This window comes from Panicum virgatum, chromosome 9K (assembly GCF_016808335.1).
Source record: "Panicum virgatum strain AP13 chromosome 9K, P.virgatum_v5, whole genome shotgun sequence".
NCBI lineage: Eukaryota > Viridiplantae > Streptophyta > Magnoliopsida > Poales > Poaceae > Panicum > Panicum virgatum.
This window is the reverse complement of record NC_053144.1, coordinates 49,371,751-49,388,946: the sequence shown is the minus strand read 5'-3', so window position 1 is coordinate 49,388,946 and position 17,196 is coordinate 49,371,751. Positions and strand designations below refer to the sequence as shown.

The following is a 17,196-nucleotide window of genomic DNA, read 5'->3' as shown; positions in this document are numbered from 1 at the left end:
CGGACATTGAAGGCTCTTTACGACGTCCAGGTTCGTTGAATCTGAGGCACATTAACTGCCGCTCATCAAAGCCATTCATGATGTCCAGGTTCGTTTAACCTGAGGCATATCGTGCCTATATAAACCAGCACCCTCTCCTCTCATCCTCACTCATCTCAAGCACTCATCCAGGTACTCCTCTTCAGGAGACCTCTCCCTTCTCCCTCAGCTGCTTTCTGCCTTCCCCACCGCTAGCACTGCGCGCACAGGTCTAGCGAGAGCAGGGCCTCCGGAACCTCTGCTCGCTGAAGGTCCTGCACAGGACATGGGCAATTAGGTTTTTGGGAAGCGTCTTGACGCGACTGCTCGCTCCCTGAATGACTCATTCGTCTACTTCCCGGCGTAACCGCTCGTGCGAACGACTACTTCGTCTACTTCCCGGCGTAACCGTTCGTGGGACTGCACTGCGAACATCTTCCTGCATCGACATAGTTCGGCTACTTCGAGCAAGACCAGTCGAATAGCATGTCTATTCCAGCTGGTAATGGCGCAACCGGTGCCTCCGGCACTGGTCCCGCCTTGGGGTACTTACTAAACCTACTCTGGTTTAATTCTTTGTTCATGCTTATTAGTGAGAATAACATGAACACATGCACATATCTTGTACACACATTATCACTCATCTATATCATGAAATTGATATTAATATTTGGAATTAAAATATACCGAAAATTGCCTAGATATCTAACAATCCAAAAACCTAACTGTGTTAATAGGCTTTCGGTATCTAGCTTTGCTGCATCAATCAAACCACCACCTTTTGATGGTTCAAATTACAAACGTTGGCAAGAGCGGCTTATACTGTGGTTAACACTATCGAGAGTGATCCATGTGAAAGAGGGTAAGCCTGAACAATTCTCTCCAGAGGAAGGGAGTGCGTTCGATGAGGCTGATATTCTCTTTCGAGGCTTGATCATTAGTGTTCTCGGTGATAACCTGGTGGATTCTTATATCCGGCTGCCAACTGGCAAAGTATTGTGGGATGCTCTTGAGGCTCAATATGGAGTATCTGACGCCGGGAGTGAGTTGTATATCATGGAGCAGTTCCTTGAGTACAGGATGGTCGAAGACCGTTCTGTAGTGGAACAGGCTCATGAAATACATACTCTGGCAAAAGATCTCAAAAATTGCAGCAAAGAGTCCCCATGTGTGTTACCCAATAAGTTTGTGGCCGGAGGTATAATCTCTAAGCTGCCACCTTCTTGGAGGGACTTTGCTACTTCTCTAAAACACAAGAGACAGGAGTTCACAATAGATGGACTCATAGGGACTCTTGATGTTGAGGAGATGGCGAGAGCAAAGGACATACGTGGGAAATGAGTTGTTGGTGCTTCAAGTGCCAATCTTGTTCAGAAGAACAACTCCCACAAGAACAAGAAAAAGCCACCGCAGAACCAACCAAAGACTAAGAAGACAACCACTTTTAAGAAGAAGAAGAAGACGGGAGCTTGCTATGTGTGCGCTAGTACGGATCACTTTGCTGCAAAGTGTCCGAACCGCAAAGGCAACGACTCCGCCAACATGGTTATTAGCGAGCCTGGAGGAACTTCGGGGTACGGTAATTTATTACCTACTATTCTTTCAGTCTTTGGTTCACCCGAGTGGTGGGTTGACACTGGTGCTAATATTCATGTTTGTGCTGATGCTTCTTTGTTCTCTTCTTACCAGACCGGCAGGACTTCCTCCTTGCTGATGGGGAACGGATCACATGCGCGTGTTCTTGGTGTTGGTACGGTAAATCTGAAGTTTACTTCGGGGAAGACCGTGCAGCTGAAGAACGTGCAGCATGTCCCCACCATCAAGAAGAATTTAGTCAGCGGCTCTCTACTGTGTAGAGATGGTTTCAAATTAGTCTTTGAGTCTAATAAATGTATCTTGTCCAAGTTTGGTACTTTTGTTGGAAAAGGTTATGAAAGCAGAGGCTTGTTCCGTCTTTCTTTGTCAGATGTTTGTAATAAAATTGCATACAATGTTATTAACGTTGATGAAACAAATGTTTGGCATTCGAGGCTTTGTCACGTTAATTTTGGTTGTATGATGCGCTTAGCTAATTTGAGCTTCATTCCAAAGTTCACTTTTGTCAAAAATTCTAAGTGTCATGTATGTGTTGAATCAAAACAAACTTGTAAGCCTCATAAGACCACGGAGGCAAGGAGCTTGGCACCCTTAGAATTAATTCATTCCGATTTGTGCGAAATGAATGGAGTGTTGACAAAAGGTGGTAAAAAATATTTCATGACTTTGATTGATGATAGTACTAGATTTTGTTACATCTATTTGTTGAAGTCAAAAGATGAAGCTTTACACTACTTTAAAATCTATAAAGCTGAAGTAGAAATCCAACTTGAGAGAAAGATCAAAAGAGTTAGGTCAGATCGTGGTGGCGAGTATTTCTCAAATTTATTTACTTTATTCTGCGAGGAACATGGCATTATTCATGAAAGGACGCCTCCCTATTCACCTCAGTCAAATGGGGTTGCCGAAAGAAAGAACCGCACTCTAACGGATTTGGTTAACGCCATGTTAGATACAGCGGGACTTTCCAAGGAATGGTGGGGTGAGGCTATATTGACTGCATGTCATGTCAAAACCGTGTTCCTACAAAGAATAAAGAGATAACTCCATTCGAGGAATGGGAGAAGAAAAGACCAACGCTGTCATATTTACGTACATGGGGTTGTTTGGCAAAAGTGAGTGTGCCAATAACTAAGAAACGTAAGTTTGGACCTAAAACTGTGGATTGTATCTTTCTAGGTTATGCTATTCACAGCGTTGGATATGGATTTTTAATAGGGAAATCTGGAGTACCTGACATGCATGTTGGTACTATAATGGAGTCCAGAGATGCTACATTTTTTGAAAACTTTTTTCCCATGAGAGATGAAACAAGTTCATCTAGGCAAGAGTTCATCGAGGATGATGGCTCTGCTGAGCCGATAGAACACAATGAACATACACTTGTAGAAAATCCTGAGGAGGATAACAATGATGCTCCGAGAAAGAGCAAGAGACAAAGGACTGTAAAGTCTTTTGGTGATGATTTCATTGTATACCTCATAGATGATACACCCAGAACCATTGAAGAGGCATATTCATCTCCTGATGCTGACTATTGGAAGGAAGCAGTAAGGAGTGAGATGGATTCTATTTTGTCTAATGGAACCTGGGAGGTCGTTGAACGTCCTTATGGATGTAAACCAGTTGGATGCAAGTGGGTGTTCAAGAAAAAGCTTAGGCCAGATGGTACTATTGAAAAATACAAGGCTAGGCTTGTGGCCAAGGGTTATACCCAAAAAGAAGGAGAAGATTTCTTTGACACTTATTCACCAGTTGCCCGATTGACCACAATTCGAGTGTTACTTTCCCTGGCAGCCTCTTATGGTGTTCTCGTTCATCAGATGGACGTTAAGACGGCTTTCCTCAATGGAGAGTTAGAAGAGGAGATCTATATGGATCAGCCGGATGGGTTTGTATCAAAGGGTCAAGAAGGAATGGTTTGTAAGTTGTTAAAATCTTTATATGGTCTCAAGCAAGCGCCTAAGCAGTGGCATGAAAAGTTTGATAGAACTTTGACCTCTGCCGGCTTTGTTGTGAACGAAGCTGACAGATGTGTGTACTATCGCTATGGTGGGGCTGAAGGAGTGATTTTGTGCTTGTATGTGGATGACATTCTGATCTTTGGCACTAGCCTTAATGTGATTAAGGAAGTCAAAGAGTTTTTATCTCAAAATTTTGAGATGAAGGATCTGGGAGAAGCTGATGTTATCCTTAATATAAAACTAGTAAAAGAGATCAATGGTGGGGTGATTCTTACACAGTCTCACTATGTGGAGAAGGTGTTAAGTCGCTTTGGTTATAGCGACTATAAACCTGTCTCAACACCATATGATGCCAGTTTAATTCTTAGAAAGAACAAAAGGATAATGCGAGATCAGCTGAGATATTCTCAGATCATTGGTTCATTAATGTATTTAGCGAGCGCTACAAGACCTGACATCTCGTTTGCTGTAAGCAAACTGAGCCGGTTTGTTTCAAACCCGGGAGATGATCATTGGAAGGCTCTTGAAAGAGTAATGCACTATCTGAAGGGGACAATGAACTATGGAATTCACTACACCGGGTACCCAAGGGTACTAGAAGGGTATAGTGATTCAAATTGGATTTCTGATGCTGATGAGATAAAGGCCACAAGTGGATATGTGTTTACACTTGGTGGTGGAGCTGTTTCCTGGAAGTCTTGCAAGCAGACCATCTTAACGAGGTCAACTATGGAAGCAGAACTCACAGCATTAGATACCACCACTGTTGAGGCTGAGTGGCTTCGTGAGCTCCTTATGGACTTGCCGATAGTTGAAAAACCGTTACCGGCAATCCTAATGAACTATGACAATCAAACGGTAATTGTCAAGGTGAATAGTTCAAAGGATAACATGAAGTCATCTAGACATGTGAAAAGGCGGTTGAAATCTGTCAGAAAATTGAGAAACTCCGGAGTTATAGCCCTGGACTATGTTCAGACGGCTAAAAATCTGGCAGATCAGTTTACAAAGGGTCTTTCACGAAATGTGATAGACAATGCATCTATGGAATTGGGCTTGAGACCCACGTGAGTCATTCTATAGTGGAAACCTGTCCTATGTGATCGGAGATCCCGTGAATTAGGATGGTGAAACAAACTAAAGTCTGACTGTGAGAAGAGAACCTTTGTGAAAAGGGCTCAATCTGTGTATAAGGTGCATTTCTCTTCTAATCTGTATGACAGGTTGGTCTATACCTTAATGTGTGCCAGGTGGTTTCTTTTAAACAAATGAGTTGTTTTCTTGAAACAAAGATGTTGTCCTACAGAACATCTGAAAGGAACACACCTATATGAGTTTGACCACTGGTCATGGTCTATGAGAATTGGGTATTCTCTAGAAACTCATGAAGGGCATGGAGTATGACTTATAAGCTCCAAACCGCGGGGATGCTTTTGCAGCCTAGTACCAGTGTAGGGCTCTGGTCAAACTTGTTTGCACAAAACTGGCAATTTAAGGCATAGTCCATTGCACAGTTGTGAATAAGTGTAGCCTTTGTCCTAGATGAAAGTTCAACTTAACAGTCTCTGTCGAATACTGGTATATCAATGAGGGAATGAGGGTATTTCTAGTGTGGCTTGAATTTCTTGGTGGGGATTGTTGGAGTAATGGGCTTGGCCCATTACTTTTAAAGTATTAAAAGAATTTAAAGCCCACTATTAATGCTAGGGAATCAATGCTTAATTCCGTACCGGGAATTGAGGAGGATCTCAACCGACTTAAAAGGTGGACTTCGTGTGCACCACTTGTGAAGCCGGTAAGAGGAGGACGGTGAACCACACGCGCGCGCGCTCGCTCGCCTCGCCGAGCCGGGCCGGGCCGGGCCGGGCCGGGCCGTGGCCGTGGCCGAGGCCGAGACGAGACGAGGCGCGGCGCGGCGCGGCGCGGCGCGGCCGGCCGGCCGGGCGGTGCGGTGCGGTGCGCGTGCGCGGCCGGACGTGACGTGACGTGCAGGTGCCGGTGCGGTGCGACGTGATGTGCTGAGATGAGAAGGATGTTTTGCAGTAAAGAGTATTAAAACATAGGGTTAATGTCGTCACTAATGACCGGACATTGAAGGCTCTTTACGACGTCCAGGTTCGTTGAACCTGAGGCACATTAACTGCCGCTCATCAAAGCCATTCATGATGTCCAGGTTCGTTGAACCTGAGGCATATCGTGCCTATATAAACCAGCACCCTCTCCTCTCATCCTCACTCATCTCAAGCACTCATCCAGGTACTCCTCTTCAGGAGACCTCTCCCTTCTCCCTCAGCTGCTTTCTGCCTTCCCCACCGCTAGCACTGCGCGCACAGGTCTAGCGAGAGCAGGGCCTCCGGAACCTCTGCTCGCTGAAGGTCCTGCACGGGACGCGGGCAATTAGGTTTTTGGGAAGCGTCTTGACGCGACTGCTCGCTCCCTAAACGACTCCTTCGTCTACTTCCCGGCGTAACCGCTCGTGCGAACGACTACTTCGTCTACTTCCCGGCGTAACCGTTCGTGGGACTGCACTGCGAACATCTTCCTGCATCGACATAGTTCGGCTACTTCTAGCAAGACCAGTCGAATAGCATGTCTATTCCAGCTGGTAACGGCGCAACCGGTGCCTCCGGCACTGGTCCCGCCTTGGGGTACTTACTAAACCTACTCTGGTTTAATTCTTTGTTCATGCTTATTAGTGAGAATACCATGAACACATGCACATATCTTGTACACACATTATCACTCATCTATATCATGAAATTGATATTAATATTTAGAATTAAAATATACCGAAAATTGCCTAGATATCTAACAGCTTCTAACTAAAATTTAACTCGTAACTCATGAACTTTTATTTGGCATCCAAATAGCGTAATTTTGTCAGCTCAGGAAACTTTAATTTTTTAAGTACAAAATTGTCTTCAATTCATGGTGTCCATATTGTTGGACAACATACAACTACGACCAACTAAGTTTTGTGGGATCTTGTGGCAACAACAAACTATTCGAAAGTGATCTGACCGCGATGTTGAGCATCTTGGCATGCCTCTACAACTAAGACATGCCATATTGTAAGGAACATGGCCTCATTTAGGGCATTGTTTGTGATTTTGGTGATTGAGTGACAACATAATCAATGGGACTAACAAGTTTGTGAGATCACACTTGTAGGAGTTTTTAGGTCCCATGGATATGAGTCAACATGTCTAATTCATCGTCAAGACGCAATGTCTAATCTATCGTCGAGACGCCAAGTCCAATCCACCATCAAGATGACAAGTCCAATCCGCCGTAGAGATGTCAAAGCATAGTGGAAATCCAGAGATAGAATAAATTTGACGGATCCAATTGATCGCTGCGATGCATTGGACGAGTTTGGCAGAAAACAGGGGCACCGGTTTAACCGATGCCTAAGCATCGGTGCATCCGATGGTTGTCGGAAGATCCGACGCCCTGGCATCCGTGCAACTCTGAGCACCTCTGGACATCAAGTGAAGAAAGAGTGAAGCACCGGTTGAACCGACGAGACTAAGTTAAGCATCGGTGCATTCAACGTACTATGTTCTAGAGACGATGTCAAGCATGCAGCAGCCAAGCCTTCAGCACCGGAAGATCCGACGGCTACCGGAGTAATGCGTCGGTGCAATGACGTCAGCAAGGTGTAACAGCTATATGAAGGACCAGTGTCACCGGAAATTCCGACGCCCTAGCATCGGTTCATCCGATGGTCCCTGAAGTTGCTGCAGCGTGTCAGAGAGGCCAACGGTTACTTCAGATCGCAGAGTGACCGGAAGAACCGATACTCTATGCACCGGAAGTTCCGATGCCTACGCAGAAAACTGACCAACGGCTAGTAACGGCTCTCTTGACATGGTGGCCTATATATATATGTGTTCCCCCGGCCATTTGAAGCTTGTTGGAGTCACAAGACATCACACACACACACACACCCAATAACACCTCCAAGCCATCCAAGAGCATAAAGTTCAAATCCTTAGTCCTTAGCACAAGCTTTGTAAGTGTTAGTGCTAGGTTAGCTCTTGAGTGAGTGATCAACCAAGGTTTAGATCCTTGTGTTGTGGTTCTAGAGTGAACCAAACTTGTATCTCGGTGCGCCGGCCTCCTTGGAGCATTAGTGGCTCGCCGGCAAGTCAACGACCCTCCGGCTTGGTGTGGAGTGGCGTTGACAACATTGTGCGGGGGACGGAGACCCCTCCTTCGTGGGCAATCTCCCTTAGTGAAGATCGGGATCAATGTGACCGTGATTGTGTTCACGGAAGAGACTTGATTGCCAGGAAGCGATACTCTTCGTGAGTGCTTCAACAATGTGGACGTAGGAGTGCCTTTGTGGCAAACCGAACCACGGGATATATCCTCATGTCGATAGTTCGCTTTCTCTCATCCCTCTCCTTTAGCTTCCGCATTTCATATTGCAACTTGTGAGTCTTTACTTTTTTAGTGTAGTATCTTGATAGGATTGGCTATAGGTTGCAAACCTCTTTTTGGATGAGGGTTTCACACTAATGTGAACCGTATTTGCACATCTAGATAGCTTGTTTTAGTTTATGTTTTGTGCAAACTAGTTGGAGCCATAGGTTAAGATTTTTAGAGAGCCTAATTCACCCCCTCTCCCTCTTATGCTAGAGCACCCGATCACTTTCACATATAAGCATACTAATGGTGGTGATCCTTGATCAACTGAATTTTGCTATTTTACTTGGATGCGCTTCGATCTAAATCATTTTTATTTAGTGGTACCTATTCCTTGGTTCTTTATTTTTACGTACAAATGAGGGAATAATGGCTCCATTTGTTTCGGCTTCTCACTAATTTTGAAGGCTTGATTTTGAGAAATCCAAAAGTCAGATAACTCCCAGAATCTAGAATTGAGAATCTAGCTGATTATGGATTCTTGATTCTGGATTTTGAAAGTCATTGATTTTTGAATTTCTCGAGATCGATCCTTCAAAATCGGCCATAAGCTGAAACAAATAGGGCCGATGCTGAAACAAATTTTGTGAATTATTTGTTGCTTACAACATCTCCCTTATGTTTATTTTTTTAATTGTAATAAATGAGATCAAATATGTTCATCAAAAACTGATGGGCATTATGTTTTGCTTTCTTAATAAATGGAGCATGAGTTTTTTTTTACCTTTATGTTTTAACCTGTTTCAGTTCACCTTCCTAGTGTGTGTGACTGTCTCCCTCTTTGAGCTATGACGACATGTTCAACACTCTCATTTGATGAAACACGGTGGATCATCCGCATTCGCCGGATATTCGATGAGGAGATCGAGCTCGGTGAGGATCAGCCAATCTGCGTATTTGATGTCCCGAAGCCTCTGCTATGTACTAGACCCGAAGCTTACATCCCTCAATTGGTGGCCCTTGGCCCTTACCACCACTGCCGCGAAGAACTGGGTGACATGGAGAGGTACAAGCTCTCGGCGGCGAGAAGAGCCCAAAGCCACCTCCCAGGCACAGACTTTCAACAGCTCGTCGACGTCTTCACGAAACTTGAGCACCTAATTCGTGCTCACTATCACAGGTCGGTTACACATAGCTACCTTAATTTCGTACTCCGTCCAAGGATTTTGATTTCCTTCTTCTTTCGTTCTCTAGGCACCTCAATCTGAGCAACGAAACACTAGGATGGATGATGGCGATCGACGTGTCCTTCCTTCTCGAGTTCCTGCAGACCTTCAGCAAGAACAGTAACCAGAGGGCACTGCAGAGGATCCCGTCCAGGATGTCCCATCTGGTCGACCCCTCTCGCCGGACATCCTCGCACAGCATGCTGCTACGGGACATGGTGATGCTAGAGAACCAGGTCCCCCTCTTTCTGCTCCTGAAGGCGCTCGAGACCCGGGGCTCGGCGGCGCAGCCCGCGCTGAGCTCCATGCTGGCCGGGTTCTTCCAGGAGGTCTCCACGTTCAGAGGAATTGGCTGCCCGTGCACCGACGCCAATCGGCACGCCCACCTGCTGGATTTCCTGTACTCTAACATGGTGCCTCGGTGCACTGAAGAATCTACCGGGGAAGCCGGAGACGAGTCACGCCACGGACACGATCGCAGGAAGAGGACACTGAACTCGGCCACGGAATTGCTTGTCAGGCGCGGCTCGAAGATCTTCTCGGTGGTCATAGATTTCACGCTGAGGCTCCTGCTAAAGTTTGTAGCCAGCCTCCCCTGCCTTTCGATACTCGGAGAGCCCATCGAGCAGCTGACGCAGCAGGCGTCTGAACCAAGAGGCGCGTCAGGTGTTCAGAACAAGGACGCCGCGTCGCCCCTGCTCGAAGAGATCGCGGTGCCATCCGTCGCGGAGCTAGCGTACGCCGGCGTCAAGTTCTGCCCGACGGTCGGCGACCTCTCCGCGATCGGCTTCTCCCCGGCGACGGCGACGCTGCACCTGCCGGTTGTCGGCGTCGACGTCAACAGCGAGGTCGTGCTGCGGAACCTGGTGGCGTACGAGGCGTCGGCGGCCGCCGGGCCGCTGGTCCTGGCGCGCTACGTGGAGCTGATGAACGGGATCGTGGACACGGAGGAGGACGCCCGGGTGCTGAGGGAGAGCGGCGTCATCCTGAACCACCTCAGGAGCGACCGGGAGGTGGCCGAGCTGTGGAACGGCATGACGAGGTCGGTGAGGCTGACGAGGGTGCCGGCGCTGGACAGGGTCATCGACGACCTGAACCGGCACCACGGCGGCTGCTGGAAGGTGAGGGTGAGGACGTTCGTGAGGGCGCGCGTCCTCGGGTCGAGGGAGCTGCTCGCCTGCGTCGCCGTGGTCGTGCTGGTCCTCTTCATCGGCCTCCAGGCGTTCTGTGTCGTTCGTGGCTGCGTCCCTGTTTCGTACGGGATGGCCAGCAGAAAACTCGGTGCCCGATGAACGAGAACAACGCCTACGGCAATCTGCAAATCTCACCGTGCAACACAGAAAACGATCCTGTCAGAACATACCATTCGCATTTCGCACTAACAATCAGACAATGATCAATTGCTCTGTAGTCTGTACCATCTAGCAGCTGTGGATCCACGGTTCCCATTCAAGCGCACCATGGTTCAAAGTTTTGCTTCCATTTTTGCCAGTTCGCCACCTACGTATGTAAATGCAAAGATTTGGTGAATGCTTTGAAATCGCTTAATTAACTTGAACATTTTGCTACCTTCGTTAGATGCTCTCATAGATAAGCTAAATCAGATTCTGCGACCAATAACTTCATCAAAATCTTCGTTCTAGGCAAATTGTAACTCATTTCAACTTTCTTGGAGAGTCAAACTATGTTTATGTTTGATTGAAATTATAAAAGGTTTACAAAAATTTATAGCACCAAATAGATATACTATGAAAATATATTTAGCGAATAATCTAATGATACTTATTTGATATTATAAATATTAGTATTTTATTATATAAACTTAGGTCAAACTTAAAATATTTTGACTCTCCAAAAAATGGGAATGAATTGCAATTTTGAACGGAGGGAGTAGCGTCTAAATTTTTGAAAACCTGTGGTTCTGTTACTTTTAAGTCATTTTTCGAAGTACAATAGCTCAAATACTATCGGCCATTGGGGCTTCAACATCCAGTAGCTTAGTATATATACTGCAATTCAGATGAGTATTTGCTGTTTTAGTTAGGTGATTGAACGTTAAGAAGTTTTACGCAATTAAAACTTTAGGAAAATTGTTACTTTTATATTTTACATCGGATAGTCAATGATACCATTCACAAGTTCACAACACGTGCTGTCAAAAACCCGAATACATCCTAATCATAGTTTAGCCCTTTCGGATGCAACTAATTACATCAGAATCATTTATACTCCCTCCGTTCCAAATTATAAGTCATTCCAAGAATCTTGGAGAGTCAAAGTTTTTCAAGTTTAACCAAATTTATATGATAATATAATAACATCTATGATACCAATTAAGTATCATTAGATTCTTTGTTAGCTATATTTTTATGGTGCACCCATTTGATGTCATAAATCTTTATATTTCTCTCTATAATTTTGGTCAAACTTTGAGATGGTTTGACTCTCCAAAATTTTTAGAATGACTTATAATTTGGAACAGAGGGAGTAGAACATAATCATACTTCAGAACCTATAATTTTCTTAGCATTGAACTAATGGATACCTATTTCTCTTCCATACTCTGTATTCTCTTTTTGTTCTATTAGAATTAAATTGTTTACACAAAGTATACTAATAGAATTTAGATGTTCCAAACGCGGTTTATGGTAATAAATAAAAGAGAAAATGAGAAAAAAAAGCCATAACCAAAAGGGCCAAAGGGTAGAGAGAAAATGGACGGGACCCCACCCTTTCGTTGCTTCGTCCTCCTCCAGACGAGGGCGGGTCGTCCCCCACCTTTGCCGCTTCTCTGTTCCCTCCAAAAACCCTAGCAAAACGATTGCTCCAAATACCCGTTCCCTCCACTCCGCTTCCCTCCCAAAATTTCGAACCCCAAATCGAAGCTATCAGCCTATCACGCGCCAGCGCTCACCTACCACCCCACGTTAATTGGAAGAACCGCTCCAATTTTGAAGTCGACCGTCCAGTCCAATCTCACCCACTCAATTTTCCCTAAAAAAAATTCAAGAAAGTATCCGGTACCCGCCGTCACCCCGTCCACACTACAAATCCCGCCACCATGCGCTCCATTTGCGCCATGAGATCCCTGCTCGCCGCTGGCGCTGCCGCCTCCGCCCCCACCGTCCTCCGCGCCGGCGCTTTCCCACCGCGGCCGCAGCCCCGCTCTCTACCTTTCCGCCGGGGTCGTGCCGCCGGAAACATGCTGGGCACGGCGAGGTCAGTCTCTGCGGCGGCCCAGTCGCGAATCGGCGGCGGCGGCTCTGCGATGGAGGCCCGGGCGGTCCAGTCCGGCGAGATCCATGTCATCGTTGGTCCCATGTTCGCCGGCAAGACCACCGCGCTCCTCCGCCGGGTTCAGGCAGAGGCCGGCAGCGGAAGGTACGAAACGCCGGCGACGCCGCGCATCTGCCTTTGTGCTTGATTGTTTCACTGACTGTGTGGCCCCCACCCGCTAGTGACCCCCTTTCTTTCCCGAGTTTTGGCTAAGACGTCTTCGAAGGTTTTGCTACAAAGTATATATAAAAAAAGGTTTTGCTACAAAGAAAAATCTAAGGCGAATAATATAGTTGATGGCCGGCTGTTGCTGCTATTTTTGAACTTTCGTTTGTCAATGCCTTGCTCTGGAAGCTGTGTATTTCTCATGGTCTTGACTGTCCAGGGATGACATGGTCCATAATCTTAGCATATGTTGTATAGACAATCCCATAGATTCAACTAGTCAAGGAGAGGGTAGTTTAAGAAGCATTGCTGTTACGAATGAGCTTCTTGCCTTCTTGGATAGGCCAAGACTGTGCTGTTTCCTGGTGTCCCGAATTTCAGGTGCTTGTTCTGCAAGTGTCTGTACCAGTTGAAACTGGAAGTTAACTAGTTTGTTTGATCACTTTCAGGGCAGTTCTAGAAAAGTATGATATGATGCCCTGCTGTGAGGTTTACTGTTATTGTGTTGAAAATTATGTTTAGGCAATGATATGACGTACATGTGGAAAAAAAGAAATTTGATTTCATTGACTGCCTCTTTATCTTGGATTGAAGTTGCTTCTTTCTGACCTTTTCACGCCGCCATTGTAGGACTGTGGCGCTCATAAAGTCTGACAAAGACAACCGCTATGGATTGGATTCTGTTGTCACTCATGACGGTACAAAGATGGCGTGCTGGGCCTTATCAGAGCTGTCAAGTTTCCATGACAAATTAGGAATTGAGGCCTACGATAAGGTTGGGTCAAACACATTGCCTCTTAATTTACATGCCTATGTCGTGTACCTACCATGAACTGTACTGCCATGCATATATTTTGAACAGTTCAGATTGGTGCTTCAAGCTGTATTTTATAGTGTCAGTCACTTTCTTTAAGAATTGAGACAATAAATTGAACTGGTGATTCTTTTGAGAGTATGGTACACATAATTTGGAGTAACAACTTAAGACGCGAGCAACTTCTACAGAACTCTACTATAGCTTAAATATCTTACGAGTTAATTCTGAATTTTTTAGCGACCCACCAAGAATATATAGCAGACAGACTGTCGTTTCACATAATATTGTCAAATTTAGTGATCTTAGGAGACGGCCTGCAGTTATAGAAATATGATGATTTTTAAGAAATGCAATTATTTGTTTACTGGCAATTGCTAGTCTTTGTTGGCTTGCTATCGGAGTATTGGTGATCTAATATAAGTTTGGCTCAGTAGAAATATGCTAGTTTAACTTTTAATGCCTCAGAGTAGTATTTTATTGAGATTGAAAACCTTTGGATGATTTATATCTTCAGCTTGGCTACATGCATGCCCGTACAACACATGCAGCACAGGTGCACAGCCCCCAAAGATCACGGTCCCAAAAATTTTACTTAGTGTGCTCGTAGCAGTAGTTAATTGAATGAGTTTATTAGGTGAGATTATGAAATAGTGCAGTACTGCAGCAGTGTTTACTCGAACATAATCCCGGTACCTGGCTTCCTCCACCAATCACCACACCTAGTTTTTTCCCCTCCCTCACACAACTTTCTCTGTAGCCGTACGCTTAGGATGGCATGAAACTACGAGAACCTTTGCACCTAGGTTGAATTTAGGCTTGCAAAAGTTGTTCCTTTGTAGACAGATTCGTGGCTTCAAAAGGTCATTGCCTGATCCACTAGGTGGCGCCATTGCAGTGTCCATTAACTACTTGTTCCCAAGCTTGCTTGATTGTCCATTACATGCTAGGTGCCAACTTGTCAGCCCTCAGCCAGTCGCAGGATATTCTTTGCACTCATCATGTGTCTAAAGAGCAGAGTTTCTGTAAGAAAATGAAAGATATGTTCATACTTCAATAGTGGCACATGTAGCAATTCCAGGCTAATGAGTGACATATCTTGAAGTCAAACCAAAAGTCATATCCTGTGAGCTCTGTTAAAGCATGGTGTGCTATCAGTTTCATTTCTCTGTTTTCTTTCTAAGTGATGCTTTAGGTTTGTCAGGTGAGTTGGCCATTTTCTTACTTTTATTGTACTGCGAATTTGAGTGCTGATATATACAATTATCTGTAATATTCCAGATGTAAAAGAAACTGGTTCATTTGTTGTCAAAGTGCCTTTGGTTTGTAAGCTTTTCATCACATATAGTTATAAAGATAATGTCCAGAATGTGCTTATCCAAAATGATATACTGTCAGAATGCGCTTATCCAAAATGATATGCGTTTATAATGAAAGTCGGTGATAAGCAGCCTTGAGTCTTGTTGAGATGTTAGCTGTTGGTCTTACTGCGCAGTGTGCACATGGCATGGCTATGGAAATAGGCTCTTTGTTCTCTAGGCAATCTTTAAGTTGCTGAAACTGGTTTGTGCAGGTAGATGTTATAGGTATTGATGAAGCACAGTTCTTTGATGATCTTTACGATTTCTGCTGCAAAGCTGCGGACCATGATGGAAAAATTGTAGTTGTTGCAGGGCTAGACGGTGACTACAAAAGGTACTTTTATGAGTTTTTGCTATTATATTTGATTTGACCAGCCTATCTATGCTACATATACCCATGTAATTTTAGATGGTTTGGAGGCAGAATATTTTCACATCGAATATTGTGCCACCTTTTGATTTCATGATTGTGGTCTTGGTAGGAAAAAGTTTGGCTCAGTTCTGGATATTGTTCCCCTGGCTGACTCAGTCACCAAGCTAACAGCACGGTGTGAGCTGTGTGGTCGCCGGGCATTCTTCACATTGAGGAAGACACAAGAAACTAAGACTGAACTAATTGGGGGAGCTGATGTTTATATGCCCGTGTGTAGACAACACTACATGGATGGGCAGGTTGTTATAGAGGCCACAAGGATTGTACTGGACCTTGACAGATCCACTGTGACAGCGCAAGCTCTGAAATAGATCAATACTCTGTACTTGATACTTGGCACCTTGACTTCTGTGTGCAAGTATGCGGTGTGTAACAATTTAATCATTATATTGGTTTCTCATGAAGACACTTACCATCTATACTATTTGGCGTCTGTCTGAAATGTTGGTGAAAAGCTAATGGCATGGAGATGTAGACAATTTCGAGGGGAGCTCAAGGAGTGTATCCCACAGAACACAATTGAGCAGACTGTAAATATTAAGCAGTTTGGATGTTAAATGTGAACATTCATGTCTTTTACTTCAATAGACTGCAAAATTGGCATTGTGCTGTTTAACTACTATAATCAGATGCTCTGAATTGCTATTTCACTGCCCTGGCGGCCTGGTCGTCTTACGTTGTGCAAGCAAAATAAAGTCTCCCTGGCACCAGGGCTTCTTTCAGGTTAGTATTTATATTGTTCCTCATGGTTGAACGTGTAGTCACTAGCAATGAACCTGTCTTGTGCCTGTAACCCATCTATTTGTGTAGGTGAATGAGCCATACAGTTCTCTTCTCTCAAATGTATACCTGGGACCATAGCTAATTCGAAATTTCAAGTATTTACACATACTGTTATGATGTGAAGAAGTTTAAGTGATGATAGCAGATATTAGTAGGGGCATATATGGTCATTTCAAATTTACATTTCCATAGGTGTAGTGTAGTAACCCTCCACGGTCTTTGCTGTATCCAACACGACCATTTTTTTTGCAAATAGTTTTTTTTTATAATATTGCAAATAGCTTGATGATCCTCTGAAACCAGTAAACAATGGGGTCGTGGTTATGTACCAAGTTGAGTCTCTCTTACGCGGATGTCTTGGTGGTATGTTTGAGATATTATCGCCTCGTTCGGCTGGCTGGTGGCTAGCCTGGTGGCTGGTTTATTGTGAGGAAAAAGTACTACTGGCTGGCTAGCAGGTGGCTGAGCTGATCTGGTGTGAGAGGAAAAACACTGTTGCTGGCTGGCTGGAGCTGCCAGCCGAACAAGGCGTATGAGTTGTCTGTCCAAACCCCAGCTAACAGGGTGGTCCCTTTATCATCTGAAAATAGTGCATTGTCCTAGATGCACCGGCTGATATACCAACATGGACAGTTCATGTACACTTCACCATCTGTTTCTGTTGAATTTTGATCCCAAGATTCGAAGCCAATACATGTGGCCTTCATACCATATTATTTGAATGCGCCAGCTAGTTGCACCTCACCCTGGGCACGAAAAACCGAGAACCGAAGACCGAACCGAAAAAACCGAGAACCAGAGCCGAACCGAAATCGAGAAGTTCGGTTCCATTTCGGTTCCTGGTTCTCAGGAACCGAGTTGTCGGTTCGGTTTCGGTTACCAAGCCGGTTAACCGAAGAACCGACCATATCACATACATTTAGCCCATGAAGGAAAAAAACATGGCCCAATGCCCAAAAGAAAACCCTAACACCCCAGTCCCCCACCCGTCCCGTACCCCCCGCCACCCCGCCCCCCGACCCAAGACCCCTAGGCGGCGAGGCCCTCGGCCCCGAGTGCTCGTGGCCTGCCCTCCGCCCTCGTCAGTGGCTCAACGCTCGCCGCCGCCCCGCCTTGCGCCCTCACCGGACGCCGCCGCGTCCCCTCACTTGCCACCGCCCCGGCACCTCCCCGGCCGCCGCTCGCCCTC

General features: G+C 45.4%; 2 protein-coding genes across 2 annotated transcripts; both read left to right on the top strand.

Moving 5' to 3' along the window:
• The first annotated feature begins 9,240 nt into the window (after window positions 1–9,240).
• Window positions 9,241–10,467, top strand: LOC120648074 (putative UPF0481 protein At3g02645). Its single transcript, XM_039924840.1, has one exon. It carries the CDS (start codon window positions 9,241–9,243, stop codon window positions 10,465–10,467), a length of 1,227 nt encoding a protein of 408 aa, XP_039780774.1.
• A 1,432-nt stretch (window positions 10,468–11,899) lies between these two features.
• On the top strand, window positions 11,900–15,846 carry LOC120651943 (thymidine kinase-like). Its single transcript, XM_039929586.1, has 4 exons — window positions 11,900–12,556; window positions 13,247–13,391; window positions 15,004–15,125; window positions 15,274–15,846. The coding sequence occupies exons 1-4, from the start codon at window positions 12,237–12,239 to the stop codon at window positions 15,533–15,535; spliced, it is 849 nt and encodes a 282-aa protein (XP_039785520.1). The 5' UTR covers window positions 11,900–12,236; the 3' UTR covers window positions 15,536–15,846.
• Window positions 15,847–17,196: the final 1,350 nt, after the last annotated feature.